A 19,211-nucleotide genomic window follows, 5' to 3' on the forward strand; every position below is an offset into this window, starting at 1 on the left:
TGACTGGGAGCCAGGCCTGGACTGTAGGGCGGACAGTTAATGACTGGGAGCCAGGCCTGGACTGTAGGGCGGACGGTTAATGACTGGGAGCCAGGCCTGGCCTATAGGGTGGTTAATGACTGGGCGCCAGGCCTGGACTGTAGGCCGGACGGTTAATGACTGGGAGCCAGGCCTGGCCTATAGGGTGGTTAATGACTGGGAGCCAGGCCTGGCCTATAGGGTGGTTAATGACTGGGAGCCAGGCCTGGCCTTTAGGGTGGTTAATGACTGGGAGCCAGGCCTGGCCTGTAGGGTGGTTAATGACTGGGAGCCAGGCCTGGCCTGTAGGGTGGTTAATGACTGGGAGCTAGGCCTGGCCTGTAGGGTGGTTAATGACTGGGAGCCAGGCCTGGCCTGTAGGGTGGTTAATGACTGGGAGCCAGGCCTGGCCTGTAGGGTGGTTAATGACTGGGAGCCAGACCTGGACTGTAAGGTGGTTAATGACTGGGAGCCAGGCCTGGCCGGCAGGGATCAGCAAAAACGCTGGTTAATGACTGGGAGCCAGGGTGGTTAATGACTGGGAGCCAGGCCTGGACTGTAGGGCGGACGGTTAATGACTGGGAGCCAGGCCTGGACTGTAGGGCGGACGGTTAATGACTGGGAGCCAGGCCTGGACTGTAGGGCGGACGGTTAATAACTGGGCGCCAGGCCTGGACTGAAGGCCGGACGGTTAATGACTGGGAGCCAGGCCTGGCCTATAGGGTGGTTAATGACTGGGAGCCAGGCCTGGCCTATAGGGTGGTTAATGACTGGGAGCCAGGCCTGGCCTATAGGGTGGTTAATGACTGGGAGCCAGGCCTGGCCTGTAGGGTGGTTAATGACTGGGAGCCAGACCTGGACTGTAAGGTGGGTAATGACTGGGAGCCAGGCCTGGCCGGCAGGGATCAGCAAAAACGCTGGTTAATGACTGGGAGCCAGGGTGGTTAATGACTGGGAGCCAGGCCTGGACTGTAGGGCGGACGGTTAATGACTGGGAGCCAGGCCTGGACTGTAGGGCGGACGGTTAATGACTGGGAGCCAGGCCTGGACTGTAGGGCGGACGGTTAATGACCGGGAGCCAGGCCTGGACTGTAGGGCGGACGGTTAATGACTGGGAGCCAGGCCTGGACTGTAGGGCGGACGGTTAATGACTGGGAGCCAGGCCTGGACTGTAGGGCGGACGGTTAATGACCGGGAGCCAGGCCTGGACTGTAGGGCGGACAGTTAAGCTTCACGAAGCCGCAGTCCCTTGTGATTTGCGAGACTTGTAAGCTGGCGCATTGTTGTGAAGCAGCAACACCTGCCGACAACTTCCCACGGCGTTTCTCTTTGATTGCATCATGTAATGCCTTCATGGTTGAAGTAGAGGTGTCTCCAGTAATTGTTGTTTTGTGTGGCATGAATTCTAGTAATAAAACACCTTCTGTATCCCGAAAAACTGCTGCCATGATCTTTCCAGCTGACGACTGCACACAACATTTCTTTGGAGTTGGTTACCCTTGTGCTTCCATTGCATGGAATCTTGTTTAATCTCAGGATCATGGTGGTGGACCCATGTTTCATCACCCGTAATAATTTGATAATAGAAGTCTCCTGCATTTTCTCTAAGCGCGTCTAAATTCTCTTGGCTAAATTGCTGGTGACAAGTTTTTTGCTCAGGAGTCAACATTCGTGGCACCCACCAGAAACTGACCTTTGACATCATCAAAACATCATGATTATCCTCGAAACTGTGCCTAATTCATGAGTAATAACACTGACTTTCACCCGACCAGGGGCGGGATTGGCCATAGTCTCTATAGGGAAATCTCTTGATGGGCTGATGCCCAGGGGGCCACTCAAGCACTTTTGATGGCCGTAGCCCAGGTACATAATGATCTGGTGCTCAACGGCCGCAGGTGCCCTTCTGAACTCAACTGTATTACCGTCCTCATGACGGTGATACAGTTGGGGACTGTGGCTGGGGCGGCAGTATTTTGTACTGCCCTGTGGTATTTGGTTCTGCTGGGGCAGTATTCTGTGCTGCACTACAGTATTGCAGGCCCGGCCTACTTCAGTTGTCCCAGTCTACATGTTTTGGCCCGTCTTCTGTCAATTTGGACCCACCTACAACATGGAGCCACTTTTAGTTTTTTTTTTCCAGGGCCACTTTAACTTCCCAATCCGCCTCTGGACCCCGACGATCTTCCAAAATCATGGCCTCCACTTTACGGCACATTTCCTCTGAAGATGCTTTGACGGGTCATCTTCAATTGATTCCCTACCCCATGTAAACTGCTTGGCCCAGAACTTTACTCGGTAATAGGAAGGTGCATCGTCACCTTATACAGCAATCATCCTTTCATGGATTTCTTTTGGCTTCTTTTCTTCCTTTTGTAAGGAATTTAATCATGGAACGAAGCTCCAAATCCCTCCCTTTCTTTGTAGACCCGCATTGTACTGCACTTGCCATCCTGTCACTTCCAATGCTTTCATCAGACTGAACTGCTACTGTGTGTGTATGTCCAGACATGTCTCAACCTGCACAGACAAGCTCAGCTTTCTATCACTGACAGAACATGCTGGGGTAGATAACTTATTGAACACCCCTTGTAAGTATACTGCCGCCATACATTATATGACGGGTGTTGTGCAGGTACCGCACACACATTGCTGGGCTCTCCCTCATTTCTCATGTCTTCTTCCCACAGGAGCTCGTCCCCATGTGTTACCGATGCTCAACCAACAATCCTTTCCTGAACAACCTGGGGAACGTCTGCATCAACTGCAGGCAGAGGTTTATCTTCTCTGCATCCTCCTATGGTGAGTTTACCTGAGCTGGTCTGGAAAAGGCGACGTTATAGTATATATCACTATAGGCACTGCATGGCAGAAATGGTGGAGAATATATATACAGTGAGGAACAGAAGTATTTGAACACCCTGCGATTTTGCAAGTTCTCCCACTTAGAAATCATGGAGGGGTCTGAAATTCACATTGTAGGTGCATTCCCACTCAGAGAGATAGAATAAAATAAAAAAAATCAGGAAATCACATTGTATGATTTTTAAAGAATTTCTTTGTCTTGCACTGCTGAACATAAGTATTTGGACACCTGAGAAACAGCAAGAATTCTGGCTCTCAAAGACCTGTTACTGTGTCTTTAAAAAGTCCACCTCTACTCCACTCATTAATCTAACTTAGTAGCACCTGTCTGAGCTCTTTAAAGACACCTGTCCACCCCACAGTCAGTCAGACGCCAACTACTACCATGGGCAAGACCAAAGAGCTGTCAGAAGACACCAGAGACAAAAGTGTGGGCCTCCACAAGGCTACGGGGCAATTGCCAAGCAGCTTGGTGACAATAGATCAACTGTTGGAGCAATTGTTAGAAAATGGAAGAGTCTCCCTCGGACCGCGGCTCCATGCAAGATCTCACCTCGTTGGGAATTACTGATGATAAGAAATGTGAGGAATCAGCCCAGAACTACAAGGGAGAAGCTGGTCAATGACATGAAGAGAGCTGGGACCACAGTTTCAGAGGTCACTGTCGGTAGAACACTACGCCGTCACGGTTTCAAATCATGCATTGCACGGAAGGTTCCCCTGCTCAAGTTTGCCAATGACCATCTGGATGATCCAGAGGAGGCCGGGGAGAAAGTCATGTGGTCAGATGAGACCAAAGAAGAACTTTTTGGTCTAAACTTCACTCGTCGTGTTTGGAGGAAAAAGAAGGATGAGTTGCATCCCAAGAACACCATCCCTACTGTGAAGCATGGGGGGGGGGGGTAACATCATGCTTTGGGGGTGCTTTTCTGCAAAGGGGACAGGACGACTGCACTGTATTAAGAGGAGGATGAATGGGGCCATTTATTGTGAGATTTTGAGCAACAACCTCCTTCCCTCCGTCAGAGCATTGAAGATGGGTCGTGGCTGGGTCTTCCAACATGGCAACGACCCGAAGCACACAGCCAGGATAACCAAGGAGCGGCTCCGTAAGAAGCATATCAAGGTTCTGGGGTGGCCTAGCCCGTCTCCAGACCTAAATTCAATAGAACATCTTTGGAGGGAGCTGAAACTCTGTGTTGCTCAGCGACAGCCCCGAAACCTGACAGATCTAGAGGAGATCTGTGTGGAGGAGTGGGACAACATCCCTGCTGCCGTGTGTGCAAACCTGGTAGAGAGGTACAGCAAACGTTTGACCTCTGGAACTGCAAACAAAGGTTTCTGTACCAAATATTAACACGGATTTTCTCAGGTGTTCAAATACTTATGTTCAGCAGAGCAAGGCAAATACATTCTTTAAAGAGGACCTTTCGCTACAATAAAAAATCTAAACTAAGCATACAGACATGGAGAGCGGCGCCCAGGGATCTCCCTGCACTTACTATAATCCCTGGGCGCTGCTCCGGTCTCCCGGTATAGGCTCCGGTAGCTTCACATTTTTGGCTCAACTAGGAGGAGCCTGCCGGCGTCTCCTTCTCCCAGGCTGTAGCGCTGGCCAATCACAGCGCTCAGCTCATAGCCTGAGAGAAAAAAAAACCCTCTCCGGCTATGAGCTGAGCACTGCGATTGGCCAGCGCTACAGCCTGGGAGAAGGAGACGCCGGCAGGCTCCACCCAGTTGAGCCGAAAATCTGAATCTACCGGAGCCTATACCGGGAGAACGGAGCGGCGCCCAGGGATAATAGTAAGTGCAGGGAGATCCTTGGGCGCCGCTCTACATGTCTGTATGCTTAGTTTAGATTTTTTTTATTGTAGTGAAAGGTCCTCTTTGTATGATTTTTAATGTGATTTCCTGATTATTATTATTATTATTATTATTATTATTTTTTTATTTATTCTGTCTCTCAGATGGGAATGCACCTACAATGTGAATTTCAGACCCCTCCATGATTTCTAAGTGGGAGAACTTGCAAAATTGCAGGGTGTTCAAATACTTCTGTTCCTCACTGTAGATATCTGCAGGCAGTGGGAGAGACAGCATAATATCACTGCAGAGACTGAGAGAGACAGTATATCACTGCAGAGACTGAGAGAGACAGCATAATATCACTGCAGAGACTGAGAGAGACAGCATAATATCACTGCAGAGACTGGGAGAGACAGTATAATATCACTGCAGAGACTGGGAGAGACAGTATAATATCACTGCAGAGACTGGGAGAGACCGTATAATATCACTGCAGAGACTGGGAGAGACAGCATAATATCACTGCAGAGACTGGGAGAGACAGTATAATATCACTGCAGAGACTGGGAGAGACAGTATAATATCACTGCAGAGACTGGGAGAGACAGTATAATATCACTGCAGAGACTGGGAGAGACCGTATAATATCACTGCAGAGACTGGGAGAGACAGCATAATATCACTGCAGAGACTGAGAGAGACAGCATAATATCACTGCAGAGACTGAGAGAGACAGTATAATATCACTGCAGAGACTGAGAGAGACAGTATATCACTGCAGAGACTGAGAGAGACAGTATAATATCACTGCAGAGACTGAGAGAGACAGTATAATATCACTGCAGAGACTGAGAGAGACAGTATAATATCACTGCAGAGACTGGGAGAGACCGTATAATATCACTGCAGGGACTGGGGAGAGACAGCATAATATCACTGCAGAGACTGGGAGAGACAGTATAATATCACAGCAGAGACTGTGAGAGACAGTATAATATGACTGCAGGGACTGGGAGAGACTGTATAATATCACTGCAGGGACTGGGAGAGACCGTATAATATCACTGCAGGGACTGGGGAGAGACCGTATAATATCACTGCAGAGACTGGGAGAGACAGTATAATATCACTGCAGAGACTGGGAGAGACAGTATAATATGACTGCAGAGACTGGGGAGAGACAGTATAATATGACTGCAGAGACTGGGAGAGACAGTATAATATGACTGCAGAGACTGGGAGAGACAGTATAATATCACTGCAGGGACTGGGAGAGACAGTATAATATGACTGCAGAGACTGGGAGAGACAGTATAATATGACTGCAGAGACTGGGAGAGACAGTATAATATGACTGCAGAGACTGTGAGAGACAGTATAATATGACTGCAGAGACTGGGAGAGACAGTATAATATGACTGCAGAGACTGGGAGAGACAGTATAATATGACTGCAGAGACTGGGAGAGACAGTATAATATCACTGCAGAGACTGGGAGAGACAGTATAATATGACTGCAGAGACTGGGAGAGACAGTATAATATCACTGCAGAGACTGGGAGAGACAGTATAATATCACTGCAGAGACTGGGAGAGACAGTATAATATGACTGGGAGAGACAGTATAATATCACTGCAGAGACTGGGAGAGACAGTATAATATCACTGCAGAGACTGGGAGAGACAGTATAATATCACTGCAGAGACTGGGAGAGACAGTATAATATCACTGCAGAGACTGGGAGAGACAGTATAATATGACTGCAGAGACTGGGAGAGACAGTATAATATGACTGCAGAGACTGGGAGAGACAGTATAATATGACTGCAGAGACTGGGAGAGACAGTATAATATCACTGCAGAGACTGGGAGAGACAGCATAATATCACTGCAGGGACTGGGAGAGACAGTATAATATCACTGCAGAGACTGGGAGAGACAGTATAATATGACTGCAGAGACTGCGAGAGACAGTATAATATGACTGCAGAGACTGGGAGAGACAGTATAATATCACTGCAGAGACTGGGAGAGACAGTATAATATCACTGCAGAGACTGGGAGAGACAGCATAATATCACTGCAGGGACTGGGAGAGACAGTATAATATGACTGCAGAGACTGGGAGAGACAGTATAATATCACTGCAGAGACTGGGAGAGACAGTATAATATCACTGCAGAGACTGAGAGAGACAGTATAATATGACTGCAGAGACTGGGAGAGACAGTATAATATCACTGCAGAGACTGGGAGAGACAGTATAATATCACTGCAGAGACTGGGAGAGACAGTATAATATCACTGCAGGGACTGGGAGAGACAGTATAATATCACTGCAGAGACTGGGAGAGACAGCATAATATCACTGCAGGGACTGGGAGAGACAGTATAATATCACTGCAGAGACTGGGAGAGACAGTATAATATCACTGCAGAGACTGGGAGAGACAGTATAATATCACTGCAGAGACTGGGAGAGACAGTATAATATCACTGCAGAGACTGGGAGAGACAGTATAATATCACTGCAGAGACTGGGAGAGACAGCATAATATCACTGCAGGGACTGGGAGAGACAGTATAATATCACTGCAGGGACTGGGGAGAGACAGTATAATATCACTGCAGAGACTGGGAGAGACAGTATAATATCACTGCAGAGACTGGGAGAGACAGTATAATATCACTGCAGAGACTGAGAGAGACAGTATAATATCACTGCAGAGACTGGGAGAGACAGTATAATATGACTGCAGAGACTGAGAGAGACAGTATAATATGACTGCAGAGACTGGGAGAGACAGTATAATATGACTGCAGAGACTGGGAGAGACATGTACACTATATGGAGATTAGTATCGAACCACACGTTCTGATCATTGGAGCAGCAGGAGTTTCATACAGTCCAGACTTCCTCTGCCATCAAAATCGGTACAAAAATTGTGCTGTACCGAAAGCTTCATGACATGAGTTCCATGGCTGCTGCATGCAAGCCTTCCATTACCAAACTCAATGCCAAGTGTTGGATGCAGAAGTGTAAAGCAGTGTCCATGTCTTCTGTGCAGTGACCAATCGCGCTTCTCTATCTGACGGCCTGATGGACGTGTCTGAATGTCAGGAGAACATTACCTGCCTGACTGCTTTGTTCCAGCTGTAAAGTTTGGTAAGGGAGCAGTAAGAGCGGATGCACACGAAGGGTGTCGGTCAGATCTTCCAGGCCGACGGTGCTCCCCTGACATGAACTGACTGTATCATAGATCCCTAATGCTATAGGGATGTTTTTCAGGGGTCGGCCTTAGGCCCCTTCGTTCCAGTGAAGGAAATCTTAATGCCAATGTGAACAATTTTATGGTGACAACTTTGTGGAAACCATTTCTGGAAGGCCCTTTTCTGTTCCAGCATGACTGCGCCCCAGCGCACAAAGCAAGCTTCATAACGGCAAGGTTGGGGGGAGTCTGGTGTGCAAGAATCTGACTGGCTGCACAGAACCCCAACCTCAACCCCCCCCCAACGCCATCCAACACCATAGAGCAAATTGCGAGCCAGGTCCTCTTCTCCAACATCAGGGTCTGACCTCAAAAATCCTCTTCTGAATGAATGGGCAAGAATCCCCCAAATCTTGTAGAAAGCCTTCCCAGGAGAGGACCAGCTCCATATTAATGAATATGGATGTAGAAGAGGAGGGGGTCTGAAAAGCTCCTGGAGCGGTCCTATACTTTTCTCCATACATAATCCGTACAGACGCTGGGAGGGAGAGACTGCGAACCGATGTGTCTGTAATACCTGTATATATCTGCACTGAGCCCGGGGGCAGGGTACACCCAGCACTGGGTATGTACATGTAATGTGGGTGGTAGTAGTCACTGCTGAGGTCCGATCTGCTGGTTTCTAGATCACTTTCTCATTCATTAATGCTACAGCCCAGTAAGGAAACCTCACGTGTTCTTGTTCATTCTCCCCCACTGATATCCGGCTATAGGCGCGTGTCTGTGCCCCCACAGGACATGTATACAAATCCTCAGCATAAACCAGATCTATGTTATGGGGGAGACCGTCTTACACGCAGAGGATCCGCCGCCTTCATAGACATCTTGTAATCGTTAGATTTGTATGAAGCCCCGTGGAATGTACACGGCTCCAGATTTATTATTCTTCTGTATATGTCATCCCTTGTATATATAGCTCCAGGATATGTGTTGCACCGGTAGAGCTTGCAATCTAATTTCCCTCTCCCTGATAAACACACAATATAAACACAGTGTAATATTCATGAGAAACCAATTAACACGGGAAGAGCAAACATTTTGCAAATGTAACAGTCTTTCCTGAATCTCATCATAGACCCATGGGTCTCGGGGCTGGATCGAGCTCAGTCTGTGCCGGTGGTCCCTTACCACCCACCGTAGTGTGTAAGGATTAAGTGTGCGCTGCTTTTAGCATGTGCTAGGGGGAGCTTACTACAGAAGCTGTATAGATCTGTATCTAGTGAGCGCCCCCTAGCGGCAGCTGCAGACAGATACTGGCAACGTGGACTTTCCAAGCCGCAAAGTGTTTCGGGCTGGCTGGACTGGAGTGATAAGTTTGGGGGATCCCCTGGTTTTCACCCTTAACCCCCTGTCAGGAGGTGTTGACTTTGTTGCAGGGAGATCCCCAGGTCACTATCGCCATGACAGTCAAGGACTGATGGCGCTTGCACTTGCGCAGTAGTACAGTGGTCAGGAACGGAACCAAGAGTCGTCGCAAGGAGAGAGGTCAGGATGCAAAAAGCCAGAAGACAAGTCAGGGTCAGAACCAGAACCAGAACAACATGCAGCAGGCAATCGAAGGGACAAGGAACGAAAGGCAGCAACACAAAGGGACCTCAGACACCGAGCAAGGCATGGCGATCCCCCTTTAAACAGGGACCAGGCCTGATGTGATTTCTGGGCACCAGTTGCTTGTGCATTCAGAGCAGTAGAGCTGTGGCCTGAACCAGCAGGGCCACAGTGCAGAACGCAACCAAGAGAGAAGGAGAAGGCGTCTAGTTTCCTAGCAGCTGGACGAGGCCCTCGGCAGGAGCTGATGAAACTGGGTAACATTTATAATGCCATTTTATGGTTGTGTGAAGGGATGCAGAGGGTTTGGAGCTGTGTATTGGGAGAGGTGCAGGAGGAGAAGTCACAGGTACATGCACACATGGCCCATGGCACTCTGATGGGGTTTAGGTGCCCCGATAATCATCTGGCAGAGGAGTTCACTGTATCTGGCATAGTTGGTCCCACTATAATGAGATCCGGCCACTTTCCAGCATAAATCCTCTGTTTCGTGCAGCGGTTTTTGTCCTGCCGACAGCCAGCATTTATGCCAGAACAGGCCGCCAGATCTCCTAGCGCCAGTGTGAACCTATCCAAAAATCCAATCTATTCCCTGTGTCTCGTCTCGGCAAAGAAAGGAATGTGACACATTGAAACGTCCACGCAGCATTAATTACAGGACGGGGTTAATCCTCCTAATCTGCACAAGGTTTAGCTGTCAGTTAAGTGATACGTCTGTCATTTACAGCTATATATAGGCAGACAGTCCTCTGCGCGAGCGACCCCCACGGAGCACCCCTAAATATAGTCTCACTGTGCTCCCTCCGGCCCATAGGGTTATATTACAGACGCGGCATTAACCCCTGCAGTGCCACGTGGTCTTCCTTCTAGATGACAGGCGCACACTAGAATGATGCAGAGTTATTTGTTCCCATGACATAGAGGCCCCCGGCACGTGCATTTACACCTATACAGCCCGCGTGCCGCTATCCTCGTCCGCCGGGATGCACGTCCCGAGTTAATGACCGCACTGTACCGGACAGAAAGGGAGCAGCTGTCCTCAGAATCTTTCAGTAGTGCAGCCTCAGACTTTAGGCTTCACCCCCAAACCAGAAAATGTTTCATAAGATGGCAGCCGGGCCGTATGGAGAGACCGCGGCGCGTCCAGCAGGTGTATGGGGGAGCGCAGGCCGCTCTCCTCCTCCGCAGTGCGCTCATCCCTCGTCTTCACACTCAGCAGCACGTTTTGTAGGATTACCTGTCACCTTGGAAGGTGATTTGAGGTTTAGGCGCTAAGTCTGACGTCCTTAAGGCCCCTCTGTCCGGTTTCCCCCCGTTTTCTGCAGTAATGATGGCGACGTTTCTGTCTTCAGCTTTTTTTTGTTTTCTCTCCGGTTGCAGAAGTGCTGCCTCTGGTGGAATTTTACCTGGAAGAAGGGATCTCAGATGAAGAGGCCACGTCCCTCATTGACCTGGAAGCCCCAAGAAGTCAACCCAGTAAAGACAGGTGGCAGGAGATGTCCTCGGCGGGTATCCTTACTGCGGCCATGTAATTACACAGTCCGTACGTCTGTGGGCCATACGACCACTACAGTAGCGCCAAATACAACATGTTCGATGTCAACTACCTCCCTAGCGGCACCAAAACCACACTGCAGCACAAAATTCCACCGCAACAGTATCACAGTGCAGCACAAAGTGCATCCCAGCAGTGCCAGGCATATCCCCCTATAGATGTCAGCCATACTGCCCCTATCAGTGCCAGCCATGATACCCCTGCAGATGCCAACCACTCCTATAGCACATTGGAGGCGCTGCCCGCCGTGTATTCAGCGGCTGGCGCCCTGCACTGGTTATAAGAAGAGGTTCTAAGACTCTTGTGCTCCCGTATTCAGCTGTTGATGCCCGGCACATACGGGACCCGCGCCTCGCACTTTGAGAAGCCGCTAAACCGGGTACTGTCCTCCATGGTACAGTTACTGGTGCCCCTCTGTATGCAGCCCCCTGGCCGTGTGCATATGCTTACAATGTATTACAGCTCCTCATACTCCCTGTTATTACCTTGATCCACAATTAAAGAGGCGCAGACTCTGCGGCTGGACGAGGACGAACCGATCCTGGACGACGACCCCTTCACAGCAAAACTAAGTTTCGAGGTGAGCTCGTCATAGAGTGGATATAAAGCAGGGGTCACTCAGCTTTCCTAGAACCCTGAAAGGCAACTCTGCTTAATTATGCAGCAGCACAGGAGCCACGGCGGCCCCCAGATTGGCAGATCGCCTGATTTACATATACAGGGGGGTGTGTCTTAACTCCACTAGCCCCACCCACAGAAATAGGATGGTACCATGTGACCCATTCTATAAATAGTTCTTCTATTTCTCTACAATTATTGCAGCAAGGCGGCTCAGAGTTCATCCCTGTGATAGTGAACCGCGCCGTGCTGAGGTCCATGAGCCGGCGGGACGTCATGGTGAAGCGTTGGCCGAGGCCCTTGAAATGGCAGTATTACCGCTCCCTGCTCCCCGATGTCTCCATCACCATGTGCCTGTCCTGTTTCCAGGTATGTGTCCTCACTACATCTTTGTCAGACCACTCATCCTGTCATCCCGAGCCACCGCTAGGGGGGAGAGCTCACTACATACAGATCATACAGCCACCACTAGGGGGAGCTCACTACATACAGATTATACAGCCACCACTAGAGGGAGCTCACTACATACAGATGATACAGCCACCACTAGAGGGAGCTCACTACATACAGATTATACAGCCACCACTAGAGGGAGCTCACTACATACAGATTATACAGCCACCACTAGGGGGAGCTCACTACATACAGATTATACAGCCACCACTAGAGGGAGCTCACAACATGCAGATTATACAGCCACCACTAGAGGGAGCCTATTACATAGAGATTATACAGTCCCCACTAGAGGGAGCTCACTACATACAGATCATACAGCCACCACTAGGGGGAGCTCACTACATACAGATTATACAGCCACCACTAGAGGGAGCTCACTACATACAGATCATACAGCCACCACTAGGGGAGCTCACTACATACAGATTATGCAGCCACCGCTAGATGGAGCTCACTACATACAGATTATAAAGCCACCGCTAGAGGGAGCTCACTACATACAGATTATACAGCCACCGCTAGAGGGAGCTCACAACATGCAGATTATACAGCCACCACTAGAGGGAGCTCATTACATACAGATTATACATCCACCACTAGAGGGAGCTCACTACATACAGATCATACAGCCACCACTAGGGGGAGCTCACTACATACAGATTATACATCCACCACTAGAGGGAGCTCACTACATACAGATTATACAGCCACCACTAGAGGGAGCTCACTACATACAGATTATACATCCACCACTAGAGGGAGCTCACTACCTACAGATTATACAGCCACCACTAGGGGGAGCTCACTACATACAGATGATACAGCCACCACTAGAGGGAGCTCACTACATACAGATTATACAGCCACCACTAGGGGGAGCTCACTACATACAGATTATACAGTCACCACTAGAGGGAGCTCACTACATACAGATTATACATCATCCTTTACGCTCAGTTATAAGTGCATCTTCAGTGAGCTCCCCCTCGAGGTGGCTGTAGGCAGTGGAATTTCATCATATGTCTATGCTCTATCAGAAATACAAAGTGTGAATCGGTGTAGATTTACCTCAGACCTTTATGTTTGTAGCATTGCTGAGAATACAGATCCTGTCAGTTTCTCTTTCTAGCACGTCCGGTCTGACATGTTGGTTAATGCTTGTATTCACACTCGCTTGCCCCCCCACAAGTCATGTCACCTCAAGTCCTCCTCACCTCCCTCACCCCTCATTATTAGATGATGTTCAGGGTCCTATGTAGGTGATGTAGCAGAGCTGAGTGTGTTGACCTGCTTGTTGTCTGCGCTGGAGGTTTATCTGTATAAAGCGTGATGGGCTAAATTACAAACTCGGCTCTGCTGTCCCCATATAATTTACATTGTGACACTTCTTGTATTCTAGATGTTCCACACAGAAGACTATGAACTTCTCGTCCTTCAGCACAACTGTTGCCCATACTGCCGGAAACCCATCGAAGAGACCACCCAGTGATGAGGGCAAGAGTGCCCCCCGGCCCCTACCACCAGCGCCGTACAGCAGAGCTGAATATGTTACTTAATATTCTATATAAATTATTAAATCATTTCTATGAGCTTATCGTCCTCGTATTTTCAGCGAGGTTTGGAAAACAGATACACAGGCTAGGATTGGGTATAGCATCTCAGCAGACAGTATCACACATGATAGGATTAGATACAGCAGACAGTATCACACATGAGGGGTTTAGATACATAGCTCAGCAGACAGTATCACACATGATAGGATTAGATACAGCAGACAGTATCACACATGATAGGATTAGATACAGCAGACAGTATCACACATGAGGGGTTTAGATACATAGCTCAGCAGACAGTATCACACATGATAGGATTAGATACACAGCTCAGCAGACAATATTACACAGGATAGGATTAGATACACACCTCAGCAGACAGTATCACACAGGATAGGATTAGATACAGATCTCAGCAGACAGTATCACACAGGATAGGATTAGATACACAACTCAGTAGACAGTATCACACAGGATAGGATTAGATACACAGCTCAGCAGACAGTATCACACTGGATAGGATTAGATACACAGCTCAGTAGACAGTATAACACAGGATAGGATTAGATACACAGCTCAGTAGACAGTATAACACAGGATAGGATTAGATACTATCTGCTCAGCTGTTGTATCGCATGTGATAGGATTAGATACACAGCTCAGCAGACAGTATCACACATGATGGGTTTAAATCAGAGGTGTACAAACTTTTTGACTCGTGGGCCACAATGGGTTCATATATTGGACCCGGGGGCCGGACCAAGAGTAGATGGATGGGGCGTTTGTGTGAATTAATATAAATTAAATTAAAAAAAAAAATGCAAAAATGATAAATAATAAAAATAAATAATACATTTAAGTTTAATTCAAGGTAGAAAAGCATAAAGAGTTATTGTACAAAACTTTTATGCAATGTATTTCTTTCATAACATAGTATGTATAACTCACCTTAAATTTTAGTGGCAACAGTGTTGTTGGTCTCTTTTTTTTGCTAAGGCATCAAAGTCTGGAGTTAGCTTTGTTGTTGCAATTCGCAGAATAGATACTGTGCCAGTATATAGGGCCCCCATAGTGCTTCCCCTCTTCTCCATAGTGCCCCCATGTTGTGCCAGTATATAGGGCCCCCATAGTGCTTCCCCTCTTCTCCATAGTGCCCCCCCATATTGTGCCAGTATATAGGGCCCCCATAGTGCTTTCCCTCTTCTCCATAGTGCCCCCCCATGTTGTGCCAGTATATAGGGCCCCCATAGTGCTTCCCCTCTTCTCCATAGTGCCCCCCCATATTGTGCCAGTATATAGGGCCCCCATAGTGCTTTCCCTCTTCTCCATACTGCCCCCCCCATGTTGTGCCAGTATATAGGACCCCCATAGTGCCCCCCCATATTGTGCCAGTATATAGGGCCCCCATAGTGCTTCCCCTCTTCTCCATAGTGCCCCCCCATATTGTGCCAGTATATAGGACCCCCATAGTGCTTCCCCTCTTCTCCATAGTGCCCCCATGTTGTGCCAGTATATAGGGCCCCCATAGTGCTTCCTCTCTTCTCCATAGTGCCCCCATGTTGTGCCAGTATATAGGGCCCCCATAGTGCTTCCCCTCTTCTCCATAGTGCCCCCCCATATTTTGGCAGTATATAGGGCCCCCATAGTGCTTCCCCTCTTCTCCATAGTGCCCCCCCCCCATATTGTGCCAGTATATAGGGCCCCCATAGTGCTTCCTCTCTTCTCCATAGTGCCCCCCATGTTGTGCCAGTATATAGGGCCCCCATAGTGCTTCCTCTCTTCTCCATAGTGCCCCCCCATATTTTGGCAGTATATAGGGCCCCCATAGTGCTTCCTCTCTTCTCCATAGTGCCCCCCATGTTGTGCCAGTATATAGGGCCCCCATAGTGCTTCCCCTCTTCTCCATAGTGCCCCCCCATATTGTGCCAGTATATAGGGCCCCCATAGTGCTTTCCCTCTTCTCCATAGTGCCCCCCCCATGTTGTGCCAGTATATAGGGCCCCCATAGTGCTTCCCCTCTTCTCCATAGTGCCCCCCCATATTGTGCCAGTATATAGGGCCCCCATAGTGCTTTCCCTCTTCTCCATACTGCCCCCCCCATGTTGTGCCAGTATATAGGACCCCCATAGTGCCCCCCCATATTGTGCCAGTATATAGGGCCCCCATAGTGCTTCCCCTCTTCTCCATAGTGCCCCCCCATATTGTGCCAGTATATAGGACCCCCATAGTGCTTCCCCTCTTCTCCATAGTGCCCCCATGTTGTGCCAGTATATAGGGCCCCCATAGTGCTTCCCCTCTTCTCCATAGTGCCCCCATGTTGTGCCAGTATATAGGGCCCCCATAGTGCTTCCCCTCTTCTCCATAGTGCCCCCCCATATTTTGGCAGTATATAGGGCCCCCATAGTGCTTCCCCTCTTCTCCATAGTGCCCCCCCCCATATTGTGCCAGTATATAGGGCCCCCATAGTGCTTCCTCTCTTCTCCATAGTGCCCCCCATGTTGTGCCAGTATATAGGGCCCCCATAGTGCTTCCTCTCTTCTCCATAGTGCCCCCCCATATTGTGCCAGTATATAGGGCCCCCATAGTGCTTCCTCTCTTCTCCATAGTGCCCCCCATGTTGTGCCAGTATATAGGGCCCCCATAGTGCTTCCTCTCTTCTCCATAGTGCCCCCCCATATTTTGGCAGTATATAGGGCCCCCACCCCCCTTCTTCCCACAGTATACTATAAATAATAAACACATATACTTACCTTATGCTGCTGTCAGTGATGCAGCCTCTTCCGGCCTGTGACGATTTCGCGCCACCTGCACCGGTCTCTGATAGGCACTAGGCCTGTAGCCTATCAGAGGAGCGGGCAAGGTAGACGCCTCTCCCCTGCTGCTCCGCACCCATTCATCTGTATCGCTGTGTGCAGCATTTGTTTGCGGTTTTGCAGCGTTACCGAAGCTACACAGAGTGACAAACGGTATCGGAACAAATCATTTCTACTGGTGTGATTTACCAGTTGCCCCCCAAAAAAGTGATTGAGGCAGGGGTGTTATATACCAATAATAGCCTTTCTATATCGTGCATTTAGGTAGTGCAGCATTGGTTTGCGGTTTTGCTGTGTTACCGCATCTACACAGAGATGAATATGGAGATGAGCGCTTCCACAATGGAAGCGCTCCTCTCCGCTCCTGCTGCCTCCGGACAGCTCTGCGGGCCGGATAAAAAGCTCCGCTGGGCCGTAGTTTGCCAATAACTGGTTTAGATACAACAGCTCAGCAGACAATATTACACGTGGTAGGATTAGATACAGCAGTTTAGCAGACTGTATAGTACATTAGATTAGATACAGCTGCTCAGCAGACAATATTACACGTGGTAGGCTTAGATACAGTTCAAAGGTTGGTCATGACATTAGTCCGGAGTCAGGTGCAGTTTTTGGCGCCAATGCCAGGAGTTCTCAGCTTTGCTTTGATGAAATTTCACAAAGAATCAGCGCTCTGAATATTTCAGAATCCAGGCAGCGCGGCAGGTCAATTTCTGCAGAAAAAACCAGTAGAGTGTGCGTGAGGTTTGTCTAATCTCATTCACTTTGCTGGTGCTGTATTAGGGCTCATGCACACAAACGTATTTTTTGTCTGTGTCTGTTTTTTTTGTTTTTGCGGCCCATTGGCCGAACCATTCACTTCAACGAAGGAATGCTCACGGAAATGACTCTCTGTGCTTTCCGTAAGTCCATTCCACCAAAAAATAGAACATGTCCTATTCTTGTCTGTTTTGTTACAATTTTACAATGGATAAGCAAAAAAAAAACAAACGTAACGCGGACTTCACACGGATGTCATCAGTTTTTTCATTCTTTTTTGTGGACCGCGGTCGTGTGCATGAGCCCTTACGCTGCAGTTTTTCCGCACGAGAATCCACATAGAAAACCCGCAACATGCGCAGAAAGCTGAACGGATGCAGGTGATACCGTAGTGTTGGAAACATGTCACCTGAACTGGAGGAGGAGGGAGGGGACGTCCACCGTATGTATTGTTCTATCTGCAGGTGAAAAATAAAGACGTTGCAACCACAGGATGACTTTCTTCTTGGATTTCTATGCATGCCGCAGTTTGCCTTCGCACCGCGCACGGAGGACATGAGGTGAGCTGGACTTACTAGTTGCTTATTAGGATGTCCGTTTATCATCCATGAAAACCGCCCGCGTGCATTAGCCCTTAGGTTCGCTGCATACGGAGCAGATCTATGTGCACAAATGACACCTAAATCTGCCCTATGTATCACATTTTTGGTGCAGATTTGTCTAATTTCGTACACTTTGTGTGAATTCGCTTGTAAACCCCTTTCATACTCTGCTTTGAATGAGCATTTTTCACTGTATTTTTAAATTCATTAAATCTGTGTTTTTCGGATCCTATAGAGAAATCTATGCGAAAAAGACTGCGAACCATTGTATGTAGTGCAATTCTTATCTTTAAGACATCAAAGAGTACAAAAAAATAAAACTGGGGCAGAAAAAAAGTGGCGTCTTTCTTAAAATTGCTGTGTGTGAATTCCCCCTATGGCAGGCATCTCAAACTCGCGGCCCTCCAGCTGTTGTAAAACTACAACTCCCACAATGCCCTGCTGTAGGCTGATACCTGTAGGCTGTCCGGGCATGCTGGGAGTTGTAGTTTTGCAACAGCTGGAGGGCCGCGAGTTTGAGATGCCTGCCCTATGGCTTCATTCAGACGGCCGTACTTGGTGTCCGTGTACCCAGTGGATCCGCAGCAGAAGTGGCGCTATTAACACTTCCGGTTTTCAGGGCGTGCACCACTTTGCTCCGTGTCTCACCGACCTGGAGACCATTGTCCCCGGGGGTCGGCTGGTCTGTGACCTACATGAACATACAGACAATCATGAATACTCCCATCTGAATCCCACCTAAAGTAACGATCTCTCGGGTTGTAGTATTGGGACATCGTTGCCTCCAGAGCGTGAGCTCCTGAACGAGGACGTGGAGCTATTTATCTGCCTGGGCCCTTAAGATGATTGACAGGGTTAATGACTAAAGTGCTCGGTGGACAGTAATTAAAGGGGCTTTGTTGATGCTGCAGCCTCTTCTCCTGGGATTGTAGTTAACACCTTCCTTTCTGCAGCAGCGCCGGTGCCGTGTGCACTGCGATCCAATGAAACGTATAGAGTCCAGATTAACCCATTAACAGCCAAATGTGGATCCATTTTAACAGTGTAATCACCTTTGGAGAAAGTACAAATGCATAATTAGCAGAATACACCTCATGTCTTGCAGCTCAGGTGGCCATAAATCTGTGTTCTGCTGACATATTTAAAGGGCAGTGATGGGAATAGGAATCTGACACATACGATAGGTTCTATACAGTGAGTGCAGCTCCGGAGTATAATACAGGATGTAACTCAGGATCAGTACAGGATAAGTAATGTATGTACACAGTGACTGCACCAGCAGAATAGTGAGTGCAGCTCTGGAGTATAATACAGGATGTAACTCAGGATCAGTACAGGATAAGTAATG

General features: G+C 48.5%; 1 protein-coding gene across 1 annotated transcript in view; it reads left to right on the forward strand.

The window, feature by feature from the left end:
• IFT122 (intraflagellar transport 122) overlaps positions 1–13,722 on the forward strand; it is a 50,092-nt gene extending 36,370 nt beyond the window's left edge. Inside the window, 5 exon segments of the mRNA XM_040408365.1 lie at positions 2,709–2,820; positions 10,888–11,016; positions 11,566–11,642; positions 11,885–12,049; positions 13,536–13,722. Of these exon segments, the coding sequence (XP_040264299.1) occupies positions 2,709–2,820; positions 10,888–11,016; positions 11,566–11,642; positions 11,885–12,049; positions 13,536–13,625 (573 nt within the window). The 3' untranslated portion in view covers positions 13,626–13,722.
• Positions 13,723–19,211: the final 5,489 nt, after the last annotated feature.

Source organism: Bufo bufo, chromosome 9 (genome assembly GCF_905171765.1).
Source record: "Bufo bufo chromosome 9, aBufBuf1.1, whole genome shotgun sequence".
In the NCBI taxonomy this organism is placed as follows: domain Eukaryota; kingdom Metazoa; phylum Chordata; class Amphibia; order Anura; family Bufonidae; genus Bufo; species Bufo bufo.